At 50.3% G+C, this 25756-nt stretch overlaps 2 protein-coding genes across 2 annotated transcripts in view; both read left to right on the forward strand.

Annotated features, from left to right (window-relative positions):
* LOC147661045 (leucine zipper transcription factor-like protein 1) overlaps nt 1-25756 on the forward strand; it is a 393806-nt gene that overhangs the window by 184919 nt on the left and 183131 nt on the right. The window lies entirely within an intron of this gene.
* Nucleotides 7918-22150, forward strand: LOC147661050 (uncharacterized). Its single transcript, XM_086951369.1, is given in 5 exon segments — nt 7918-8538; nt 12849-12891; nt 18988-19118; nt 19120-19154; nt 19156-22150. Coding segments are annotated over 5 exon segments (3480 nt in total). The 3' UTR covers nt 21806-22150.

The following is a 25756-nucleotide window of genomic DNA, read 5'->3' on the forward strand; positions in this document are numbered from 1 at the left end:
ATGAAACTCCGGCAGGGGAGGCCTGGACAATAGGTTTTCTGCCCAGGGAGGCGCTGGCAGCTCCCCAGACAGGCTCTTTGTGTATTGGGGCAGGGAGGGCTGCCTTCAGTGATTGCTTTTCAGACACTGCCTGGGGCACTCTAGGTGCTCCATGCATTTCCCAGTTCAAACCGGTTGCTGGGGCACTCAGCCCCAGCTCTGGCACGAATCCGGACAAAGGGGAAGGGGTGTAACAACCCCTACCCCAGGTCCACCCATAGGAGGGACTTTAAAGTTTTTTTGTTGTTGTTTTTTTTTACCGAGTCAAACGCCTTCTCCATGTCTAGAAAAACCGCCACTGCCGGTACGTCCCGCTTCACATGTTGGAGAGTTCCCAATACCGTTCTGATGTTGTATGTCAGGTTTCTGGTTGGTATGAACCCCGCTTGTTCTGGGGCCACTAAGTCAGGGGCCAGCAGTGCCAGTCTAGTGGCCAGGACTTTGGCATATAGCTTAGTGTCAACGTTTAGCAGCGACAGTGGTCGGTATGACCCGCAGTCGTGGTGTGTTTTACCCGGCTTTAGAATGGTGACAATCATTGCTTCTCTCATAGAGCTAGGCATGCTGCCCTGGATGCAGATGTCCTCCAGAAGCGTATGTATGTGTGGCAGTAGCTGTTCCTGAAAAGTTTTATAGAAGTCAACTGTCAGTCCGTCCACACCCGGCGCACTGCCCGATCGCATAGAGGCCAGGGCATCTCTGATTTCATCAAGCTGTATAGGGCACATGAGGAATTCCCTCTGAGAGTTTGGGAGGAACAGGAGCTTTATGTGTTCCAGGTAGTCCAGTATTTCATCCGTCATGTCCCTACTTTTAGATGAGTACAGCTCCGAATAGTAGTCTCTAAAGACAGAGGCAATATCTGCCTCGTCCGTGACTCTGTCACTGTCCGCCTTTTTTAGCTCTGAGATCAGCTGCTTCCCCCTTCGGCCCTTGAGGATGTTAGCCAGTGCCGAGCCAGGCCTCTCCCCCTCACTGTATGTGCGAGCCGTAGCATATTTGCCCAAGTGTTGAACCTCTCTGTCTGCCACTTCATGGAATTCCACCAGGAGATGTTTTATCTCCTCCTCAGTGGCGTCATCCGGCCCGGTACGCCCCTGCCCCTCAAGAGCTTGCAGCTGATGTTCCAAGTCTGCCAACCTGATCCTCGTCGCCTTCAGGACACTGGAGTGTTTAGACATCGCGATACCCCGTATGTAGACTTTAAAAGCCTCCCATACAGTCTGGAAGTCCTCCACCGAATAGAAAACGTCTATTGACTCCGCAAGTTCCCCGCGGAAGATCGGGTCTAGGAGCGAGTACGGTGGGAAGCGCCACGTGTAAGGAGTGATCCCTCTCACCGGGGTCTCTATGACTATCAGTATGGGGGAGTGATCTGACAGTGTGCGTGCGAGTACTTTACATTTCTTTATGGTTCGATTAATCCCCGCAGAGGCGAACCAGTAGTCGATTCTAGTATGTATCTCGTGATACGCTGAGTAGTGTGTGAAGCCGTCACGACCAGCATTTCTGCTCCTCGACACATCTTCAATATCTAACACCATTAGTTTTGCAGTGAGCGAGAGTGCGGCCGCCGAGGGCCTTCGGGGAGGGCCTGAGGATCTGTCCATCTCCGGGTTAAGTGTTAAATTGAAGTCCCCACCCCATAGTATGTGCGGATGTCCGTGTCCACTAATCTCACTAGCCAGTGCGTCATAGAATTCAGGGGAGTCATAGTTGGGGCCGTATGTATTGACAACTAACAAGTCTAATCCCAAACCCCTACAGGACGCTATAACATACCTGCCTTCCGAGTCCGCCCTAAGTGTCTGTATTTGAATGCTTGTTTTCGGGTTTACCCATGTAATGACTCCCCTTGCATGAGTGGTGAACCCAGCCACTGCTACATGTCCTTCTAGACCTCTATTGTGTAGCATCCTACTAGTGAGAGGTAAGTGCGTTTCCTGCAGAAGTGCTATGTCGATGTTGTGACGTTTGAGGTAGCTTAACACCTTTCTGAGCTTTCTGTAGTCATTCAGCCCTCTGACATTCCATGTAAGGGCGCTGAGCGATGTGGGCTGTGCATGTGACTGTACACTGGTTACTTCAGCCATAAAGGCGTGTCGTGTGGTGTGGGAGTGCGACTCGGTGTACAAGGGTTAGCAGTGACAACGAGGCACATCCGCGAGCCAGGTGCGGTTTGAACATATGGCATATCATAACGCACACTTTTGGACCTCTGAGGAAAGATAAATCGTGACTCAACAACCAAACAAGAACATTCCCCGGTTCCCTTGATTCCCCCTCCCTCCACCCACAGCAGACCAGCCCCAACAACACGGCCTAGCATGAGAAGAACGTCCCCCCTCCTCCCCCCCCCCCCCCCCCCCCCACACACACAACCCAAGTAATCCCCCTAGGGACTTATTTGTGCGATCAGCGCGAGGGCAGAGGTCGCCAATGTCAGTACAGGTAGCAATTGCATACTACATCTCGGCATTTAGAGCCTCTTAGCTCCGTCACCCCTTTAGTGTCTTTGCGCTCAAGCCCCCGACCCCGTGTCATCGCCCGCCACCCAGGGAATCCCCAACAATAGCAATGCGGTGCCTCCCTCCCCCCCCCGCCCCAGGGTCAATGCTTTTTGGCCGCACGCTACCAAAGGCCACAAGTCGACCCATTGGCCAAACCTGTCAGAGTGCATTCGCATTAAGACAACAAAGAATTAACTTGGATCGATCTCCAGTACACAGCGGCTTCACAGCACTCGTAGTCCCGTAGGGAGCAGGCCCCATCCGGCTCCCAGCCCGCCGGGGACCATGTTCTACGCTGTTCTATTCTCCCTCGGGTGCCCGCCCCCAGCTGGAGTCAGGAGTCCGCCGGGCTACAGCACGTTTCTAAGGCTCTATTCCTGGTCTTCAAGTCCGCTGGCCGGTTCTTGTTCACCATCCTGGCTTCTAGGACTGTTCCTCCGTTCCTTAGACCATGTGGTGAGTAATTTCTCAACGAACAGCTCCATTTTTCCCACTTGCGTTGTTTCCGATATGCCCGTAATGCGTATATTAGAGCGCTGAGAGCGGGCCTCCAAATCTTCTGATTTATCTTGAATGACCTGGAGGAGCTTCCCAATTTGTTTGCGGTCTTTGTCTAGGTCCATTTGGGCCTCTTCCACTTCAGTCAGGCGCCTCTCGGACATGTCTAGCCTCTCCGCATGCTTGTCCACTCGCTCAGACATCCGGTCCATACGATAAGTGAGGGCGTCGATTTTCGTACCTATCGCCGCCATGCTGTCCTGAAGGCCCTTCTCCATGGTGACTAGGAGCCCCTTGATGTCCTCATAGAACGAGTTCTCCAGGCCTTTGCTCTGCTGTGTAGGCGAGGGTTCCTGTGTTTCCGGGGTTCTAGTTTTGCGCTGCTCGAACGCGAGTTTTGACTGCGTCTTGTCTCCTTTGCCCATGTTGGCGTTTTCGGCAGCAGCCCTGCGGGTTTTCGTCGTTGGCGTTTCAATCACCCCGTCCAGCCCTGGACCTGCACAGCCGGTCTTCCAGTTCACACTTCGCTCGCTGCTCAACCGGACTCCTCCCCGCCCAATTCTTCAAGTTTCTCGCGCTCCCCACGGGACCACCGCCAGTGTTCACTGTCGGCCGCCACCTCGGGTTCACAATCCAGGGTGCTTCAGCCGACCCTCCAAGTGGCAGGTCTAGTCGGCGGGTGAGGGGAGGGTGAGGGGGGGGGTCGGGGGGGGGGGGAATCAGATCTCCCACCAAGTCCGTAGATTTTGCATTGCTCCTTCACGGGCCCCGGAGCTAAATCACAGGGAACAGAAGGGGTCCCTCGAACTGTTCAGCTGCTCTGCCATCCAGTGGGGCCCCACGTAGCTTCTCTCCCCGAAGCTCTTCAATGGGACTCGGGCCGGCAGTTAATGTACACAGGCACTCTCCCTAGTGATTCCCAGGCGCACCCGTTCTCACCAAGTTTGCGCCACAGATGACCTTGAGGCGGTCCCGCAGTTACGGCGCAGCTTCACCAACTGTCATGATCCGGCTTCGGGTGTGTGCAATACGCAGCAGCCCCCTTCTCCGTGTGCAGATATGGCGCCAGATCGCCCCAGTCGTGCCAGGTTCCGTCTGCTATTTCGGCCCTACGCAGCCCCTCCCGCTCCTCAATGTCCTAGGTGCATTCTGTGGGGCACAGGTGTCTGTACTCGGCAAGCACACAGAGGCCGTCGCCTCGTCCCCACAGTCGACCTGTATCCCAGGTGAAGCCCCACCTTAGTGAGGGGTGAAATGGCTCCGCGGCGTTCTCCGGCACTTTTCCCCGCAGGCTGCTGCGACGCAGCGGGAGCTGGCAGGCATCGGCAGTCCCCAACACACTCGCGCGCGGGGGGTGGGGTTAACGGCACCTAGTGTGAGCCGTTTCTCTCTTGCAGCCACCACCCAATGTCCAGGCTCACCGCGGTTTGGATCGTCTTGCGGTCCGCACGTCTTGCGACGTCCTCCGGGGTAGGAACTAGGCGAGAGCCCGGCTTTGTGGCCCAGTCCGCCGCAGCCCCTGACCACGGTCGTTCTCCACCCAGGCGGCCCGGAATTGTTCCGCGGCTTCGCTCCGGCTGCTAGGCTTCCCCGAGGGCCAGGCAACAGCGTCACAGCCCTCGTTGCTCGGCTTGGTCAGGATAAATGCAGGATCGTTAGGAGTGACGGCGCGGAGCTCTCACTTTAGGCGTCCGCCATCGTTGCTGGCAAGCTCCGCCCCCCAGGAGGGACTTTAAAGTTAGTTCAACTCCTAAACTTACTATAAGTATAGGATCCCAGTCCCTAGGACTTTAGATTACCCGGGACGAAACTCTGAAACATATATCCTGGACCTTCGACATTCCATTTCGACTGGAAGACCGAAGACATCTCCCTTGTGGTCAAGGAGTGACTACCCTGTTCAAACTGGCACCAACAGCATCTTTGCCTGTCTGCTTTTTCGAGACTCCCGCCGGATCCCGAAGAATCTGTGACACAGGAAACGGACTTCCAGACATCTCTGACCCCGACCTTCGCTCACAGCAAAGCTGAGTCCCGTGGCGGACACGAGAGACATGGGACCGGAACTCCTGGACATCCTGCATTTTGCTACCTGCATCGACTTCCCGAGGTATCCCGAAGTTGTGCATTGGGGGGCTTAAAGCCCCAGACCCGAGCACCTTTTGCACCGAAGCTCTGAGCTCCACACTCCACGAGTGGCCCGTGAGCTCGCTTTGTGCATTTCCGCTCAACACGTCTTCGCAGTTCCTAGTCCGTTGGCTAGTGAGCCCCCAAGAAGACAATCCTTTATTTCAACTTGCTTTCCTGGTTGCTCGAGGCTTGCTCCAACTTCCCTGCAAAGGAGAAGTTACAGACCTTGCTGGTCTGCACCAAAGCCCATCTCGATATCCTGCGTGGGTTGCGTTTGCCAAGGCTTGTTGGGTTCAATCCGGATACCGACACCGCAGTCAACTAGATCCTTTGTGGGACAGCTCGAATCCAGCTCCTGGTCGTCGTTGACGCCTCTGGTCCTCGTGGCTGAAGAGACAAACTTCACCTTTTCACCTGAAATCACCCGACATCTGGTGGCATCTTTCTGTCGCCGCCCTGGTCACTGGCAAGTGGCCCAGACTCTGTGTTCTCTGCTTTCAGGTTCTTCAGATCTTCGATCCACCCTTGGATCCACCCGGACACTTTTCCTCTGGTCGCCTGCAGCACTTCTTTGCAGATCTCCATTGAAATCGACGACGAAAACCGACACCAAAAGAGACCTATGCACCCGGCTTCCGTGGGTTAGGTAACACGAGTACTCTGGTAGTCTCGAGGGTATTGGCCCTCCTAGTGTCTAAGTCTAAAAGGGTTCCATCGTAGTACATTTAGAAGTGTCCTTAAATTGCACATTTGTAACTTGTTAGTTTCCCATAGAAAGTCAATGGTAACCCGCGGCTGTGTTTAGACACTGCACGCCTCTCCCATGGGCCTCCTACATCTTAACCTTTGTTTGTTTAGAGTAGCCCCAGCGATTCCACAGGCCCCAGGCCTGCTTTCTATTTCTCACGTGGTTCTTATACCACTATTTTAGTATATGGTTTGTGAGGCCCCTAGGGCAAAACGTATATACTGTGCAACTTATCGTATGCTAATTAAGTAACTTGTATTGTACTTTTACCTCTGACCTCATAAAGAGTGCAGAGGGGTTGTGTTTAGAATAAAAACATATATATTTGATATATACCTTGTGTGGTGTGCTTTCATTTGGTATTCAAGCGATTATAATTTGTAAAACAACTAGCTTAGTTTGCTCTCTGAAGTCTTAGCCTAAAGACTGCTTACCATTGCTACCCCTAGGATAGCTCTCTATAAGGTTGACTTTACAACCACCATCAATAAAGGTCGATTAGACTGGTGCAAGGTGCCCACTAGAACTAGTGGACATCATATGCCAGGCTAACTTCTCACACAAGGCCTATGATGGCGACATGCTGTTTGGCAGACACATCAACAAAGCTTTCTGATAGATACATCTGCCGTGTGGATTCCTCACCTTGTGAATATCCCCCTGCGTCAGCAACATTCGGAAATTCTTTTGTAGCTTCGCGCCGACGTGGACCCGGACGTCATAGAGGCACGGCATCGCTCGCGACTCCGCTGACGTCACCGATGCCTATAATAGGCCCACGCCGGCGTGATGACATCAGTTCCCTTTTTTCCGCGTCGTCGACGCTAACGGTTTTCTGGGATCGTCTGTAGCCTTGGCTGTAACTTTGTTACTTGCTATTTGTTTCTAGTCTCTTTGTCTTCGCTTTCTTTCGACATGTCCTCGAAGAAGACCGGGTTTAAGGCCTGCGGAGAATGTAATAAGATAATGTCCATCACAGATCCACATGAATGCTGTTTGTGGTGTCTGAGCTCCGACCATGACGTCGAGGACTGCCAATCCTGCAGGAAGATGACTCCAAAGACCCTCCGGGAAAGAGAAGCAAAACTTCTGGTTGCCAAGTTTAAAGAAGGAAAGGGAAAGAAGAAATCAAGATCGCGGACTCGACGCTCGAAGTCAAGGTCGCGCTCGAGGTCGCGATCGGATTCGTCCTCAGCCCATGCTTCAAGGTCTTCGAGAAAGAAGCATAAAAAGAGAACCCATGAATCCCGACATCGATCGAGAAAGGAGTCGGGTTCCAAGCCGAAGTCGCAGGTGAAGCTGGTCGAGAAGGTGGTATCTTCGGCTTCGGAGGAACAGGATGCAGAGGCTGAGGCGTCGCATGCGAATTCGCCGAGTTCGCCGAAGCAGAAAGCTGTTCCATCTCCGGCCCCATCCCGTCCTTCAGGTCGGGAGGATGAAGGTGAGGAGGAGGTGGTTGGAGAGGGAGAGGCTCCGTTGCCCGAAGGTCGGTCGACTCCGGTGCACCAGCCTGAAGAGGAGGTCGACGCTGCTTCGACTCCGCGCCCTCGAGATCTGCCTGGGAGTTCATATCCAGCCTTCCCAGGTCCAGGTCAGGATCCTTCGCATTTTCTGAATGCGATGTTCGGTTTTTATTCAAGTGCTATGTATCCCTCTGGGGCTCCTGCTGGTCCCATGGGTCCGATGGCATATGGTCTGGGTGTTCCTCAATCCTATGCACCTGCGCCCTTTATGCCCTTTATGCCGGCTCCGACGCCGCATTGGCATTATCCGAATCCGGCGAGGCCTTCGACTCCGAAGCCTTCAACGCCGAGGTCGGCGTCTCCGATTCCGTCGACGCCAGTCCCATCAACTTTGAAGCCGAACCCTGATTGACGTCGTGGATCTCTTCTTCGTCCGACGTCGGGTTCGACGCCGGCTCCGTCGGAGTCGATTGCGGATCCGTTGGCTTCGATTGTGAAGCAAAGATCAAGGCGTGAGGCCCAGAGGTTGATGGAGGAGGAAAGATATCTAGAGGAAAATCTGGAGGAAGGCGAACTACAGGATTCTGAGGATCCTTTTGAGGACCTGTCTGTGGCTAGTGGCCTGGAACTGTCACCTGATTGGGACCTTGCTTCGGTTTCTGATGAACCCTCAAGGGATGTGACGCCTTATCATGTAGTGATTAAGAAGGCTGCAGGTTTGTTGAATATTGCTCTACCAACTGCAGAATTTAAATCTAATATGCTCACGGAGGTCCTTCATTCTCCTTCTTCAGTGACTGAATCGTTGCTGCCTTTTAATGATGCCTTAAAGGATCCAGTTTTGGAGATTTGGAGGTATAGGGCAGCTCCTGAAGACCCGGAGTTTTTAACCTCTCATCCGCTACCAGAGAGTTTGGTGGTGCAGGCTGCCTGTTCCAAGAGGTCTACGGGTGCATTTCCGCAGGTCCCAGCGGAAAAGGAGTCGAGAAAGCAGGATCAGGCTGCTAAGAAGGTTTTCTCTTCTGCCAGTATGGCTTTGAAATCCACGAATGCTACCTGCTTGATGGGGCGTTATATCCACGCTCTTATGGACACTGTGAAGCAGTTGGTGCCTAAGGTGCCTGAGGAGAATAGAAAAGACTTCCAAGAGGTAATCTCTGATACTCAAGCTGCAGCAAGGCAGGTTATTCAAAGTGGATTGGACACGCAGACTCTGTGGCTAGGGTCATGGGTTCTTCCGTAGCCACAAGAAGAGCTGCTTGGCTGAAGTCAAGTGAGTTTTCCAGAGATGTCCAGGCGGCAGTGATGGATCTTCCATTTGACGGGTCTGGATTGTTTGGGAAAAAAGCGGACCCGCTTTGGAACGCTTTAAAGACAGCAGGGCGACTGCGAAGTCATTGGGCCTTCAGACCAGGGGCACTTTTGGTAGACATTCAAGAGGATTTAGTAGGTCTTCTTTTCAAACCTATAAGTCAACCCAGCAGCAGCCGCAGCAGCAGCAAAACACGTTGTATAGATCTTATAGAGGCAAGCAGAGGTCCCGGGCCGTAACGCTTCCTCTTCTTCCCCCTCTTCCCCTTCCCAGCCCCCAGCCTCCGCAGCAAAGCAGCCCTAGATCCGCCATTCCGGTTCATGTGGGCCCAGTGGAGGGCCGGCTTACCCATTTTCTTCAAGATTGGGAATTGATAACATCGGATCTTTGGGTTCTCAATCTTATAGAGAATGGGTATGCTCTTCCCTTTCGGGAGTTTCCCCCAAATTATCCTCCTTGCCAGGGTTATTGTTCGGAGGACCACCTGCTTCTCCTGCAGGAAGAAGTCCTGGCACTGTTTCGAAAAGGTGTGATAGAGGTGGTTCCGGGGCAGGAGAGGGGTCAGGGATGCTACTCCCGGTATTTCCTGATCCCCAAAAAGGATGGCAGGCTTCGGCCGATTCTGGATCTCAGGATCTTGAACCTTTACCTGAAACAGGAGAAGTTCAAGATGCTCACCCTTGCTCAGGTTCTTCAAGCGCTGCTGGAAGAAGACTGGATGGTGTCGCTCGACTTGCAGGATGCGTATTTTCATATCCCAATCCTGAAGTCGCACAGAAAGTATCTCCGTTTCACGGTTGGGTCGCAACACTACCAGTTTGCGGTCCTTCCGTTTGGTCTTACTACTGCGCCTCGAGTCTTCACCAAGGTGATGGCTGTGGTGGCAGCACATCTCAGAAGGTCAGGGATACCTGTATTCCCGTATCTGGACGATTGGCTGATCAAAGCGGAATCTCCGGAGATAGTGCTCCATCATCTGCATGAGACAACTCAGTTGTTGCACAGTTTGGATTTTTCGATAAATGTACCCAAGTCTCACCTGGTGCCCTCCCAGCGCAACCTGTTCATAGGTGCGGTACTGGACACTACTGTATGTCGCACATTCCCTCCTCCTCAAAGGATTCGCGACATACAGGAAATGATTCCTTTATTCTTCAATGGAGCGGTTGTTCCAGTCCTGAAGGTCTTACGTCTGCTCGGTCTGATGGCTTCTTGCATTCTGTTGGTCAACCATGCACGCTGGCACATGAGGGCACTCCAGTGGTGCCTCCGCAGGCAGTGGTATCAGCACAACGGGGATCTCAGGGAGTCAGTGAGGATCTCCAGAGAAACTGCAGCGGATCTAACTTGGTGGAGCGTAGAAGGCAACCTGTCTCAAGGGAAGCCTTTTCAGCTGCCTCCTCCGGTGGCCACGGTAATATCGGATGCATCCACTCTGGGGTGGGGTGCTCATCTGGGGGACCTGGAGGTCAAGGGTCTTTGGTCTCCAGAGGAAAGGTTGCTTCACATCAACCTGCTGGAATTACGGGCGATACGTCTGTACCGACCAGATTTTTGGACCAGATGGAATCCGCTCCTAGGAGCCCCTCTAATCCAGCCGGAACGTAAACAACTCCCTCCTTAGAACGTATTTACAATGGGTATAGGCATATGTATAACATCTCGTACCTAAGGATGGGAAAAATAGCAATAAACAAGCATTGGTTCTACAACATCCTATTCACACCTATTAGTCTCGCGGCCACATAAGCCCAGACTAGTCTACCCTGGGGCAGGTCTGATAATGTACCATTTCGCACTTTATTCACTTGACACGCAATCCGGCGCGTCTACACACGTGGGCCTGCAGTCCCAGTGCTCTCCTTTATACCCGATCTGCAATCCAGCAGACCTACACACCCCTCAATCTTGGGTGCTCTCACTTACACACGACCTACAATCTGGCAGGCCTCTGCACCGTATCCCCCCGGTGCTCTCACTTACACACGGTCTACAATCCAGCAGACCTACACACCTATCCTTAGGTGCTCTCATTAACGCCGTGTACCAACAACGATCACTTTCCTATGAATCCTCAGGGATGAAATCTGCAATTATCTATTCAGGGTAAAACTACGGCAATGGAAATTAGTGTAGTGTTCGAATCACAAGGTGTGCCTTCTGCTCTTGACATCAACTGTTTTCTGCCTCCCTACTTGTTCAGTCATTCCTTACCTGACCGGGATCCACATCCGTTCATGCAAACAACACCTGACTAGAAGAACTAGATCACAACGATTGAACAAGAATACAAGGCACATGTCGGTTCACCAAAAATGGGGGCATTTATTACAATATAAAGAATAAACACAATACTACACGATATATATATGCTGCAAAGAAAAGATAGAGGTTAAGGTGCGCGCTTCGCAAGGGAAGGGGCAGATATCACCTGGTTAATATGAAGTTTGGACTCGGCAGTCATCTAGGTTCTCGTCTCGTCTCTCTCTGTGTCTTGGCTCGTCTCGGGGGGTCCACCTCAGCCGTCACAAGTACACGTCTGCACCGCTAGGCTCAACCTCCTCTGCTTCCCTCCAAGGCACTGGAACCTTGCTAGTTATCAACTACCGTCTCTCTCTCTCTCTCTCTCTCTCTCTCGCTCTCAGAGAGTTTCGGCTTTTCTCAGACTTCAAAATGGCGATTGTCTGCCGCAGAAATAATTAATGGCAGAGATGCTAACGGCTAGCTGCCGCCTACGGACTGACTGACTCAGTGCCTAACACTTTCACTAATATGGAAGCTGTCCCTTCATGGAAAGTTACGGCCAGTAACCTGCCGCCCACCAAATTCTTGTACCTCCCCGTACCAAGGACACGTTCCCAGCCGGCCGGCCTGCAGTTGTGTCTTCGGAGTGGAGAAAATTACAGTCTTTCGATAAGGGCCAGCCTGAACCGGTTCTCTCCAAGCGAACAACACCTTGAAACTAAAACATTACATTTAACCTAGAAAGCCTCTCCAGCTACCGGGCAGAGGGCAAGATGGAGTCTGTCCCGTTTAAGGCCTGCAAGGCCCAAAATATGCATGACTCCATAGAAAATGTACTAATACTCTTACAAAAGGACGGATCATCCCTAATACTTATATATCTATCCCCTAGCTTTAGCTTATAAGCCCTGATCTAAAGAAAAGGGTACGAAAATGCACTACTGTGCCTTATGGATAGGTCCTACTTATAGCCCTAATCCCTATACTATAAGGGTAATAGGCTGGAGTCATCCTCCATCATCCTCCTTCTAAAAAGGGTCAGAAAAGTCGGTTATTACATTTCACCCTTGACTCCAGTCTATTAGCCAGATTCTATATCGAACTAACATCCGTGGAGAAATAATAAGAAACAAAATTAACTGATCTATTCTTTCTACCAAGTCTACAAAATTGCAATAAAGAGGGAATGCACTGGATAAAGCAGCAAATAGCTACTAAAATACAAATAAAAATTATAATACCCCCTAAAATCTGTCGTAAAGAATGTAAGTCTGGTAACCAATTAAAGAGCCAGTCGAACCAGCCCTGATCAAGATGTTGTCTAACTTCTGTAGTCAAATCGTGGAGTTTGTCAATATGGGCTTGGATTGATTTAGAATGGTCAGACAAATTAAAACAGCAGAGGCCCTCAAAGTCAGAACAGTCATGTCCATGTTTCAGCAACAAATAATCAATCGCAGCGCGATTTTGTAAAATGGCTCGTCTTTCACCCTGGGCATCTAATAATAAATCAGATAATACAGTCGAGGTTTGATTAATGGATTTAACCATCCAGCATGCCATCTTGCCAATAGTTTTAGCATTGTAAACAGCCAATGCTGGGACACCAATAATAGAAAAAGCTAAACTAAGATACTCCGATTTAGAGTAAAGGTGAACGGAGGAATCACAGTCTTCTTGTAATGTCATAGAGTCTCGTACCACACGGGAATGGGAACCAGGGTGTGAGGAAAACATTAGTAAACTCAATCTAGTGATAGCACACGGACCTCCGGTAACATTAGCAGGAATATAGGGCCAAGAAGTATTCCCACATGAAAAGAGCCAGCCATTAGGTAACAACATAGGACGATAATAGCTAGGAACAACTAATAAACTTTTACATGTCATATTATTTTTAACAGAAGTACATGAATTCGGAAGTCTTCGTAAACAAAGCAATCGTTGGTGAGCAGAAAAAGTAGTGGCAGCTCGTAATTTTAAACGCAGGCATTCAGAAATCGCCTTAGGATCACAAGTGAAAATGAAACATAAATCGCCCTGTGTAATGTACTCTTACAAAAGGATGGATCATCCCTAATACTTATATATCTATCCCCTAGCTTTAGCTTATAAGCCCTGATCTAAAGAAAAGGGTACGAAAATGCACTACTGTGCCTTATGGATAGGTCCTACTTATAGCCCTAATCCCTATACTATAAGGGTAATAGGCTGGAGTCATCCTCCATCATCCTCCTTCTAAAAAGGGTCGGAAAAGTCGGTTATTACAACGTCTTGCGCTCAAGGCCTTCCTCCCTTCCCTTCGCGGGCGGTCTGTTCAGGTCCTGACGGACAACACGACTGCGATGTGGTAAATCAACAAGCAGGGAGGAGTGGGGTCGCAGTGTCTCTGCAGAGAGGCTCTGCGTCTCTGGTCCTGGGTTCAGGACCATCGGATATGTCTGATGGCAAATCACCTGGCCGGAGTTCAGAACGTTCGTGCAGACAGTCTGTCGGCAGTTCTCTGCCGACCACGAGTGGAGGCTTCACCCGGAGGTTGTTCACAACATCTTTCAGATTTGGGGGACTCCTCGGGTGGACCTGTTCGCCACTAGCGAGAATGCTCACTGCCTGTCATTCTGCAGTCTCCAGTATCCGATGCGAGGAGCTTTGGGGGACGCGTTTCAGTTGAGTTGGGACTCGCAACTCCTCTACGCGTTTCCTCCCATACCCTTGATTCCTCGGGTTCTGAGGAAAGTTCGCCAAGACCGGGCCCAAGTCATATTGATCGCCCCGGATTGGCCAAGAAGGGTGTGGTACTCAGACCTTCTCCACCTCTCCTCTCACCCGCCGCTCCGTCTCCCTCACAGGGCAGATCTCCTCTCCCAGATGGAGGGGCAGGTTCTAAACCCCCACCTCCAGACCTTACACCTTCATGCCTGGAGATTGAACGGGGCAACCTGAGTTCTTTTTCTCTCCCGCCTGACGTGGTGGATGTCATCTTGTCAGCCAGGCGTGACCCACTAAGTCCATTTATTCTTATAGGTGGTCTAAATTTGTCACTTGGTGTGGATAGAAGTCTATAGATCCTTTGAGAGCCCATTTGTCTGATGTTCTTCAGTTTGCTCTTTCTCTGGCGCAACAGGGGCTTGATGTTGCCACAGTGAAGGGCTATCTTTCTGCACTGTCGGCATTTCTCTGCATGCCTGACCAGCCGTCTCTTTTTAAGTCTCCTGTTGTTCTTAGGTTTTTGAAGGGCCTCACAAATAAGTTCCCTCCTACTCCTTTTATTGTGCCTCAGTGGTACTTAAATCTTGTCTTGACCTTTTTGATGGGTGCTCCCTTTGAGCCTCTTCACAAATGTCCTATGAGGCTTTTAACCCTTAAGACAGTTTTCCTCGTTGCAATAACCTCGGCAAGGAGGGTTAGTGAGCTTCAAGCTCTTAGTTCCAAGCCCCCTTTCTTGTCCATTCATGCTGATAGAATGGTTCTTAGGACCACGGCTGCTTTTCTGCCTAAGGTGGTAACTCCTTTCCACCTTGGTCAATCTGTTACCCTCCCTACCATTTATCCTCCCCCACACCCTTCCAAGGAGGAGGAGAGGTTGCACCGCCTGGACCCCAAGAGGGCGGTGTCCTTTTATTTGGACAGATCTAAAGACTGTCGGTTGGATGACCAGCTCTTCATTGGCTTTGCTGGCTGCAAGAAAGGAAGAGCGGTCCATAAAAGAACTTTATCAAGATGGATTGTCCTCTGTATAAAGATCTGCTACTCTTTGGCCGGTAAGGAACCTCCAGAGGGTATAAGGGCTCATTCTACAAGGGCTAAGTCGTCAACCTCTGCATTGGCTAAAGGTGTTCCTGTGGAGAATATTTGTAGGGTGGCGACTTGGTCTACCCTCCACACTTTCGCGAAGCATTACTGCTTGGATTCCGAGGTGAGGAGGGACGGCCTCTTTGCGCGCTCTGTCCTTCAGGATTTCCTGGTTTAGAAGAGTGGACACCCTCCTCCCTCAGTGGGGACTGCTGTGGGACTCTATTCACAAGGTGAGGAATCCACACTGCAGATGTATCTATCAGAAGAACAAGTTACTTACCTTCGGTAACGCTTTTTCTGGTAGATACAATATCTGCCTGTGGATTCCTTACTGACCCACCCGCCTCCCCGTTGTCCACTCTTCTATACCTGAGTAAATGTAATGGAATGTATGGAATCTATGCCAGTGTTTCTATTATGTATTTATTTTATTGTCATATGTTTTATTGCATTTACTTCACACTGTGTGTGTTACCTTGATATTGGTACTGCGTATACTGTGTTTATGTCTACTGTCATTGGTCCGTCCGTTTGCCTCGAAGGCACGGAAAAAAGGGCGGAACTGATGTCATGACGCCGGCGTGGGCCTATTATAGGCGTCGGTGACATCAGCCGAGTCGCGAGCGATGCCGTGCCTCTATGACGTCCAGGTCCACGTCGGCGCGAAGCTACAAAAGAATTTCCGAATGTTGCTGATGCAGGGGGATATTCACAAGGTGAGGAATCCACAGGCAGATATTGTATCTACCAGAAAAAGCGTTACCGAAGGTAAGTAACTTGTTCTTCCTAGCCATAAAGACAGACACCAAAACGGCAACGTCTTTGGGTACCCTTCAATACTGTAAAGTGTCCTTCAGAAGAGCTCAGTGGCGTGGGTTCTCCTCATACAAGAGCAGATACCAGCGATCACAGTCTTACCAATCATACCAGCCGCAACATAGGACAGGATACCAGCAACAATCATACTGCAGCTGTTTTTTCCAAACAAGAGCTTCGCAGATGACCTCCCTCCCAGAGCTGAAACAGTGACCATCTCTGGGTACCAGCTACGATATCCATTCATTCCGTTGGTGCGAAGATTTCCTTTCTACCTCCCTCATTGGCAAACCATCACCTCAGACAGATGGGTTTTGGACCTAGTCACCTATGATCATACCCTGAAGGTTACACAGAGACCACCACCTACTCTGCCAAAGGGAGCCCCCCCCCCTCATCTTCACTTACTGCAGAAAAAAGTTTGATGAATGCTCTCAAAAGGGGCAATAGAGATGGTCCCAACAATGCAGAAAGGAAAAAAATTCTACTCCAGTTTTTTCCTCATCCACCAGAAATCAGGGGAGTGGAGACCGATCCTAGATCTCAGAAAACAAAACCAATTCCTCTGCAAACAAACCTTCTGGGTGATCTCTCCGGGACATTTTTCACTGCACCAACAGCTGAGATTTTATGGCATCCCCTTTTTTTTTTTGATTTTCAAAACCTTTATTGACAAGTTCAAAAACATTCAGAGTACATTTTGCATCAGATCAGAACGGCATACACAGTAGATTCCAAGTCCATTGTCGCGCAAGTAAAGACAGTCCTCAAATACAGTAATCACAGACCAAATGCTATAAGTATGACAGTAGAATAGACACGAAGAATGTCACCAGGGAGGAGGTGTGAGCACCATGAGTATACAAATGCCAGGTACATGCGCACGGGGGGACGGAGGAGTATGGGAGGCAATTACCGACCAGCACCGGTGGCCGCCGCGGGTGGGGTGCCAATGCGCGAGACCTCGCAGGCATCAAGTCCCAAAATTCCGAAAGTAAGGTCCGGCATTTAGAGGCGTCCTCAAGCCAGTGGGCGAATTTAGACGCAGGCCTATGACCCCAACACATGGCCACCCTACGCCTAGTGATTTTATGGCATCCCTAGATCTGGAAGATTCCTACTTCCATATACACATCCATCCCACGTACTGCCAATATCTTCACTTCACAGTAGCAGGTATCCATTACCAATTTAAAGTTCTACCCTTAAGTCTCCGGTCTGCACATTGGATATTTACCAAATGATGGCACCTGTAGCAGCAGTCCTCAACAAGGAAGGTCAACAGGCATTTCCTTACCTCGACAACTGGCTAATGAAAATCCCCAACAGCAGGTTAAGCTACCAGTGCAACAGAAGCTTGCTTCTCCTTGTTTCGCAAACTAGGCCTCTCTGTTAACTGGTTGAAGCCCTCCACCACACCTAGTAAGACGAGGATATTCCTGGAAGTCTATCTTGACATCATACAGAACAAAGTCTTCCTCTTCCCAAGAAAGGCAAACAAAATTGGCACGTCTGGCACAAAGCATTGCAAAAAAGACAGTACGTTTATGTGAGACTGTTCAAATCACTCCAAGGCATGATCTCATGCGTTATTAGCTTGTTTCCATTGGAACATCTCAAGATGGGATAAACGCAAGAAGAATTACAACTCCACTGGATCCAGTCAGAAGGGTCCTTCAATGACTTGATCTCTATTTCCTCTTGGATGTTACCCACACTGGCATGGTGGTCTCACACACTGCATCTCTCTCAAGGCCTCACATTCCTGCCATTAGTGCCGGATTTTATAATCACTACGGGTGCTTCCATGGAGGGCTGGGCAGGTCACATGCAGGACCTGAAGATCCAGGGAAGATTGTTGGCAAGTCAGAAATCTCTGCACATTACCAGCTTGGAGTTCAAAACCAATTTACACTCCCTACAGGCTTTCCTCCAGAGAATCACAAACTCCTCCGTGCTGGTTCGTACCAACAATACTGCCAACATGTCAACAAACCGGGAGGAACTCTATCTCTAACACTGTCCCTGGAAGCTCAAGAGCTTTGGGATTGGCTCTCATCCCACAAGATATCACTGAAGGCTGAACAACTGTCCAGAGTCCACATCACACTGGCATGTGCCCTGAGCAGGACCAAGGCTAGATCCACTAGTGGGAACTTGACTAATGGCAACTGAGCATGATATTCTCAGAATGGGGGAAGCTGGTGTTGGATCTCATTGCGACAGAAACCAATGCAAAATGCTGGTTCTGTGCATGTTGATTCCCTCTACCAGAGTGGTGGGGGTAATGCCCTTTCAAGGTGCTGGACCGGGATCTATGCGTATGCGTTTCCCCCATCCCACTGATTCCCAGTGTCCTCACCAAGATGAAGGTGTAGCACAGTTGCCTCCTTTTGATCGCTCCCAAGTGGCCCAGGCAGCATTGGTTATCGGAGCTTCTCCTACTGTCGGAGACCAAGCTCATTTGGCTCTTGCCAGTGCAGCAGTCAGATTTGTCGCCCGGATCCAGCCTCTCTTCATTTGCACGCATGGCTCCTGAGTTCTACAAATACAGGAATTTAAAGCTGTACTCTATAAAGATGTCCTTGCTAAATATAGAGCGGAAGGCTCAAACAAGACTTATAGGTCAAAGTAGAAGAGGTTTTACCATTGGTGTCCACAGAAAAACTTGAATCTGTTCCACGCTGATTCTGAACAGATCCTACCCTACCTTCTCTCCCTGGCCATGTCAGGAATAGTTTACTCTTTAGTAAAGGTCCACCTTGTGGATATTTCATGGTGCAGACGTTCTCTCCTCGCCCTGAATGGCACCCTAGCGTAGTCTTTTTACAGCTGATGAAGCAACCTTTAAAGCCTATCCATCCGACTGAATTAAAATTTCTCCCAAGGAAAGTTGCTGTGCTCCTTGCACTCACATATACCAGGAGGGTCAGTGAGGTACAAGCCTTTGCCATTCAAGAACCTTTTCTTCACTTTACAGATGAGTATGTTCTCCATAGAACGAACACGAGGTTCCTCTCCAAGATTCCTTCCCAATTCTATCTAAATGAACCAATTATTCTTTGCACTTTCGTCCCTAATCCATCCACATTTACGGGACAGGCTCTTCACACTTTAGACATCAAACGATGGCTAAAGGTTTACTTGCATAGAAGCAAAGACATTCGCAAAACGAACCAGTCATTCGTAGCCTATGGTCACGGCTATAATGGCCCGGGAGTAACGAAACAAACCATTGCAAAATGGATTTCAGCGACAATACAATGTTCGAGGCATGTGGGCTGCTAAATTCATATCTTAGCATTAGATCGCCGCCTAGTGTTGGGTCCGGATGATCGCACATTGTTGTCCTGGAAGAGTCTTCGAAGTATCCTGAGATAGGTGGCTCCTCCCCTGGACTACAGTGCGCATGGGCATCGGCTCCATCCCCAGATTGTTTTTTTCCGCCATTGGGTTCGGATGCGGTCTCGACGTCTCTCTGTCGGAACCGAGAAAACATAACTTTAAACGGCCAAAAGGCCTTGTATTTTTTACGTCGGTATTGTTTGCGTGCGGTCTCGAGTTCTTCCGTCTCTCGGAGCCGGAATCAGCGGAGTATTTGCACTCTTCGGACATCGAGGCCTTCTCATCGCGACTCGACAGCGTACTTTACAGCATGGAGCGGAGTCCGTTTAAGCTCTGTCCGCTCTGTGGGTCCAAATACCCACATATAGACGTGCACCCGGTCTGTAACAAATGCCTTTCACCAGACCATAACGAAGACAACTGCAGGGCCTGTGCGAGTTTCAGGTCCAAGAAGACACTCAAGATTCGGCGCGCGGTGCGCCTTGAGGCCAAACAAGCGGCCCCGGATCCAGAAAACATCTTCGACGACCAAGAAGAGGAGGACCAGAGCCATCATCTTCAAATCTCCCCGCCCGAGACGGAGGTCGAGGCAGATCCGGAAGACGACGACGGAGTCGTGGGTCAAGGCCTTGAATACGTCAACGAGGTAGGGGACGTCGAAGAGGTTTATGGGGCCGCGGAAGATAGCTCAGGGGACGAGCTATGCCCCGAAGTTTACGGACATAAAGAGCGGGTCACGGGATCGCCTGTCGGCCTTACCCAAGACCCCGTAGCGCAAGCCACGGCCCCGCCTTCAGCCCCGGCCACGGACATACTTGCTGCGCAGACGGTATCGAAACCGAAACTGAAACCTACGGTATCGACTACACCTAAAATGGCCGACCCAAAATCGAAACCGAAACTTAAGGACTCGAGCGTCCCTAAGATGGCGGCCGTCCCACCAAAAACGACTAAACCCGCTGCTTCATCGACTCCGTCGACCTCCGGTCCACAGAAGTCGAAGAAATTTGTCGATTCCACAGTGTCGAAATCGGCGCCAGAAGAGGGATCCTCTAAGAAGGGTGGCACGCACAGGTCAACCGCTGCGACGCCGGCAAAGCCCGCCAAAGCCAGCGACACGGCTCCAGTTCCGACTGGGACTTCGTTTGTCGGACGCGTGGTAGAGACAGAGCCGTCAAAGTCACACGGATCGAAGGCTGGCACATCTGCGCTTTGGTCCAAGGACTCTGGGGCGGCGGATGCGGCATCATCGTCCAAAACTCAGAAGGGCCAACAGGACGTCGGATCCGAAGGCAAGGTCAAGGCCTCCTCGTTGGTGCCGAAGGCCACTGTAAGTGACGCGTCCCCCATCGCTTCTTCACTACAAAGAATTAGGGAGAAGGCCTCTGCTTCGTCGGCGCCGACGCCATCGCCACAGAAGGCGATAGACATTCCGGTCAAGCCTGCGAGTAAACTCCTCTTCCTTCTGCCGCCAAAAGAGGCGCCGAAGGCCTTTTCAACAAAATCGACGCCAAAGAAGTCGGATTCTTCAACGGCAGGGGCACTTTCAGGTCGAGTACTCGACTCAGAAGAGGATTCTGAGCGTTTTATCGACGCAGAAACGGGCAAATTGACCCTTTGCAAGAGGAGGATCACTTCACAGCCGGTTGAATCCTATGTCATCCCCCTGAAGAAGAAAAAGTTTCCACAGAACGCCTCAGGCCTCATGGAACCTATCCAGCCCCCTCAAAGAAGGAGCCCAACTCCTTCTCCAGACCACTCTGAAAGTGAGGGATATGATGAAGATGACCAATACACTTTCCCAGTCAATGAACCAGATGCACAGCCAGATTCATATGATGACATTGGTGACCAAGGCACCCAAAATGTGGGACAGGACCCACAGCCTTTCAGTACACGTGCATCCCCAACAGAGGATTCTGCAGGTTTCCATGCACTCATTGAGAGGGCAGCTGCTAATCATGATGTAGACATGCATGCTGACCCAGTTGAAGAAGACTTTCTATTTGACACTTTTTCAGTTTCGGAAAGAACTGTAAAGACACTGCCTATGCTCAAAGGGGTCCTCAAGCATGCTGCGGACATCTTTAAAGAGCCTACCAGGGCGAGGGTGGTCAATCCACGTATTGAAAAGAAGTACAGACCAGCACCTGCAGACCCTGCATACATTCGGGGACAGTTGCCGCTTGACTCCCTGGTGGTCGCAAATGCCCGAAAAAGGGCGTACTCCCAAACAACGGGTGAAGCTCCTCCCCCGGATAAGGAGTCCAAAGTGCTAGAGGCAGGAGGCAAAAGAGTAGCTGCGCAGGCTGCCAATTTCTGGCGTATTGCAAATACACAGGCACTATTGGCACGTTATGATAGGTCGCATTACGACACCCTAGAGCAAATTGTGCAACACCTGCCTCCGCAGTTTCAAGAGGGCACCAAAATGATTATACAGGAAGGACAACTGATCTCCAACGCGGCCATAAAGTGTGCACTTGATGCCGCGGACACAGCCGCTAGGACCATTAACACTAGCGTCATGCTGAGACGACAGGCGTGGCTCCGCATATCGGGGTTTAGACCTGACATTCAAACAACCATACTTAATCAACCAGTCAATCCTGATAGACTGTTTGGTCCAGATGTTGACACCACCCTAGAAAAAATTAAAAAAGACACCGAAACTGCTAAGTCTATGGGGGCCCTACAATCACAACAGTTTCGTGGCAATAATTTTCGTCGCTCAGGTGCACGTGGAGTCACCAGAGGACAGATGGGTCAGCAGTCACAATTCTCTAGAGGTGGAGCACAATCCTCGTACCCCAAACAGAACAAGGGGGGCTACAGAGGAAACAGCACCAGAGGACGCGGCAGAGGGAACAACAACTCACGCTCCTCTACCCCAAGCAAACAGTGACTCTCTGTCACTGCCCCCCGACCACTTAACACCTGTCGGGGGGAGACTACAGCAGTTCCTGCCCGTCTGGTTAAACATCACCACAGACAGGTGGGTGCGACAACTTGTCCAGTACGGTTATTGTCTAGAGTTAAAATCCACTCCACCCAACATTCCACCAAGGCAAAGGCCTATGTCCGCAGAGCACTTGCACTTATTGCAGCAGGAAGTGGTGGTGATGCTGCAAAAAGGAGCAATCGAGCTCGTGCCAGTGGGGGAGGAAGGCACGGGGGTATATTCCCTGTACTTCCTTATTCCAAAGAAGGACGGATCTCTCAGACCAATTCTGGATCTCCGTCCCCTCAACCTGTATATACTGTCAGAACATTTCCATATGCTTACACTCCAACAGATTCTTCCCTTGTTAAACCAAGGAGACTTCTTAGCAACCTTAGACCTCAAGGATGCTTATTTCCACATTCCACTACACCCGTCCCACAGAAAATACCTCAGGTTCACTATCCAAGGCAGGCATTATCAGTTCAAGGTCCTACCCTTCGGAGTCACCACTGCCCCAAGGGTGTTTACCAAGTGCCTGGCGACAGTAGCAGCGCACCTCAGGAGGCAGAACATCCATGTCTACCCCTACCTGGACGACTGGCTCGTTCAAGCCAAGTCGGAACAACAGTGCGCCGCGGACATATCGACTACCATTCACCTCCTTCACGACCTGGGTTTCTCGTTGAACTACCCAAAGTCGCATCTTCAGCCGGCACATGTCCGGCAGTTTCTAGGTGCGACAATCAATACCCTGACGGCCAAAGCTCAACCAAACCAAGTCAGGATAGACAGCATGCAGTCTCTAATCCAAAAGTTCAGACCAAAACACTCACTTCCAGCGAGAGTGTTCATGCAGTTGATTGGCATGATGGCCTCCTGCATCTTCATAGTCCCTCACGCACGGTTGCATATGCGCCCGCTCCAGGAGTGCTTAGCAAATCAGTGGACACAGGCTCAGGGACAATTAACAGACCTAGTGTTGGTTACCAGTCGGGCATACGACTCTCTGCATTGGTGGACTCCACACAACCTTTGCAAGGGCCGACTGTTCCAGGAGCCAGTGCCACAGATTATCCTGACAACGGACGCATCTCTCCAGGGATGGGGAGCTCATCTGCTCACTTACACAGTGCAGGGACTATGGACGACGTAGCAACAGAAGATGCACATCAACTATCTAGAACTGATGGCGATCTTCATGGCGCTCAAGTCCTTCATTGTACATCTGTGCAACAAAGTAGTGTTAGTCCGGACGGACAACATGACCGCGATGTACTACATCCAAAAGCAGGGGGGCACCCACTCACCGCAGCTGTCTCATCTGGCTCAGAGCATGTGGAAGTGGGCCATTCAGAGGAACGTCTTCCTCATGGCAGAACACCTCCCAGGGAAGGACAATCAGATGGCGGATCTGCTCAGCAGATACAGCCATCAAATGCACGAGTGGGAGATACATCCATCAGTACTCCAGCCGTACTTCCAAAGGTGGGGTCATCCAGAAATAGACCTGTTCGCCACAAGGGAGAACGCAAAATGCCAAAGCTTCGCCGCCAGGTTCCCACACCCGCAATCGCAGGGCAATGCGATATGGATGAACTGGTCAGGCAAATTTGCGTATGCTTTTCCGCCAACACCTCTGATACCACTGGTGGCGAGAAAACTAAGGCAACACTCGATGACACTTATCCTAGTTGCTCCAACGTGGGCGCGCCAGGCCTGGTACACCACGTTCCTCGAACTCTCAGTGGTACCGCATCAAAGACTGCGCCTCACGCCCAGGCTTTTGACGCAGAACCATGGAGAAATTCAGCATCCAGATCCGCAACAGCTCAACCTAGCGATCTGGCTCCTGAAGTCTTAGAGTTTGGATACCTCAACCTACCTCCTGAATGCATGAACATCATCAAGGAGGCAAGGAAGCCAACAACCAGAGCATGCTATGCTGCAAAATGGAAGCGTTTTGTCATTTACTGTACAGCCAATGACATCAACCCGCTAGATGCATCTATCCCTAACATCATTTGCTATCTGTTACATCTTTACAAGTGCAAGCTAGCGTTCACTTCTATTCGGATACATCTATCCGCCATCGCGGCTTACCTTCAAAATAGGCAGCATCTCTCTGTCTTCAGGGTGCCTGCCATTAAAGCTTTCCTTGAAGGTCTGAAACGAGTCATTCCCCCAAGAACACCGCCAGCTCCGGTGTGGAACCTCAATGTGGTCCTCACCAGACTGATGGGACCACCATTTGAGCCACTGCACTCGTGTGAACTACAATTCCTAACATGGAAAGTAGCTTTCCTAATTGCTATTACGTCACTGAGGCGTGTTAGTGAGCTACAAGCGCTCACAATCCAAGAGCCATTCATTCAGATTCATCCAAATAGGGTAGTGCTACGTACTAACCCCAAATTCCTTCCGAAGGTGGTGTCACAGTTTCATCTCAACCAAACTATCGACTTGCCGGCATTCTTCCAAAACCCACAAACGGTGGCGGAAAGAATGCTCCATACGTTAGACGTACGGAGGGCGTTGATGTACTACATAGACAGGACACAACACTTTAGGAAAACAAAACAACTTTTTGTTGCCTTCTCACCACAACACAAAGGCAACCCAATTTCCAAAGCAGGAATAGCCAGATGGATTGTTAAGTGCATTCAAATCTGTTATCAAAAGGCCAAGCGCACTTTAACAATACCCCCAAGGGCGCACTCCACACGCAAATTGGGGGCATCCATGGCTTTCCTAGGGAACATTCCTTTAGAGGACATTTGCAGAGCAGCCACGTGGGTTACACCACATACCTTTACAAAACACTACTGTGTTGATGTGCATTCCAAGCAGCAAGCTGCTGTAGGACAGGCTGTTCTCAAGACACTTTTTCAGGTTTCTGCAGCTGGCACGGGCAACCGCCGCTGATGGAGGGACTGCTATGTATTCTATGCTAAGATATGAATTTAGCAGCCCACATGCCTCGAACTGAATATGCTACTTACCAGTATGCATCTGTTCTTGGCATGTAGGGCTGCTAACATTCATATCGCCCACCCTCCTCCCCGGTGCCTGTCGCAGCTGCAGATATACTATTGTATTCAATCATTAGCATGGACATCCTTTACACTTTTCACTCCATCTTCTGCCACAATGGCGAAAAACAATCTGGGGATGGAGCCGATGCCCATGCGCACTGTAGTCCAGGGGAGGAGCCACCTATCTCAGGATACTTCGAAGACTCTTCCAGGACAACAATGTGCGATCATCCGGACCCAACACTAGGCGGCGATCTAATGCTAAGATATGAATGTTAGCAGCCCTACATGCCAAGAACAGATGCATACTGGTAAGTAGCATATTCATTTGCCATACAAAGGCTGGTAAACCCCTAACAAAGAGAGCTGAAGCCCATTCGTTGAGAGAAGGGTCTTCTTAGGCTGCTCTGTTCGCAGGCATTCCATTGGAGAAAATATGCTGTGCTGCCACGTGGAAAAACACCCACGCGTTCACGCACATCTATTGCTTGAGTCAACGCAGCAAGCTGTTTTTGAATGTTTGTCCTCTCGTGCTTTAGGACTGTTTACATGTTTACATAGGTAGATAGAAGTATCTTGATCTTTACACTTTTACAATGCATTGATAAGAAGTATATTTTATTGTTACCCACATCCAATAAGGATATTGTTAATTATTTGGATACTACTTGCTATTCTGATATAAACATGTGAATCTATGTAAGATACCCCATTACTGGATAAGAAAATAAGTTACTTACCTGTAACTGCAGTTATCCAGTATTTGTATCTTTCTTAGATTCACATGCGACTCCCCCTCCTCCCCGGAGAGGCTCTCTTTATGCTTGGGATTTTGCTCCCACTTGTGCTTGAAAATCTGGACTCAGCCTCTCTTGGGAGT

This window comes from Lissotriton vulgaris, unplaced genomic scaffold, assembly GCF_964263255.1.
Source record: "Lissotriton vulgaris unplaced genomic scaffold, aLisVul1.2 SCAFFOLD_803, whole genome shotgun sequence".
Lineage (NCBI taxonomy): Eukaryota > Metazoa > Chordata > Amphibia > Caudata > Salamandridae > Lissotriton > Lissotriton vulgaris.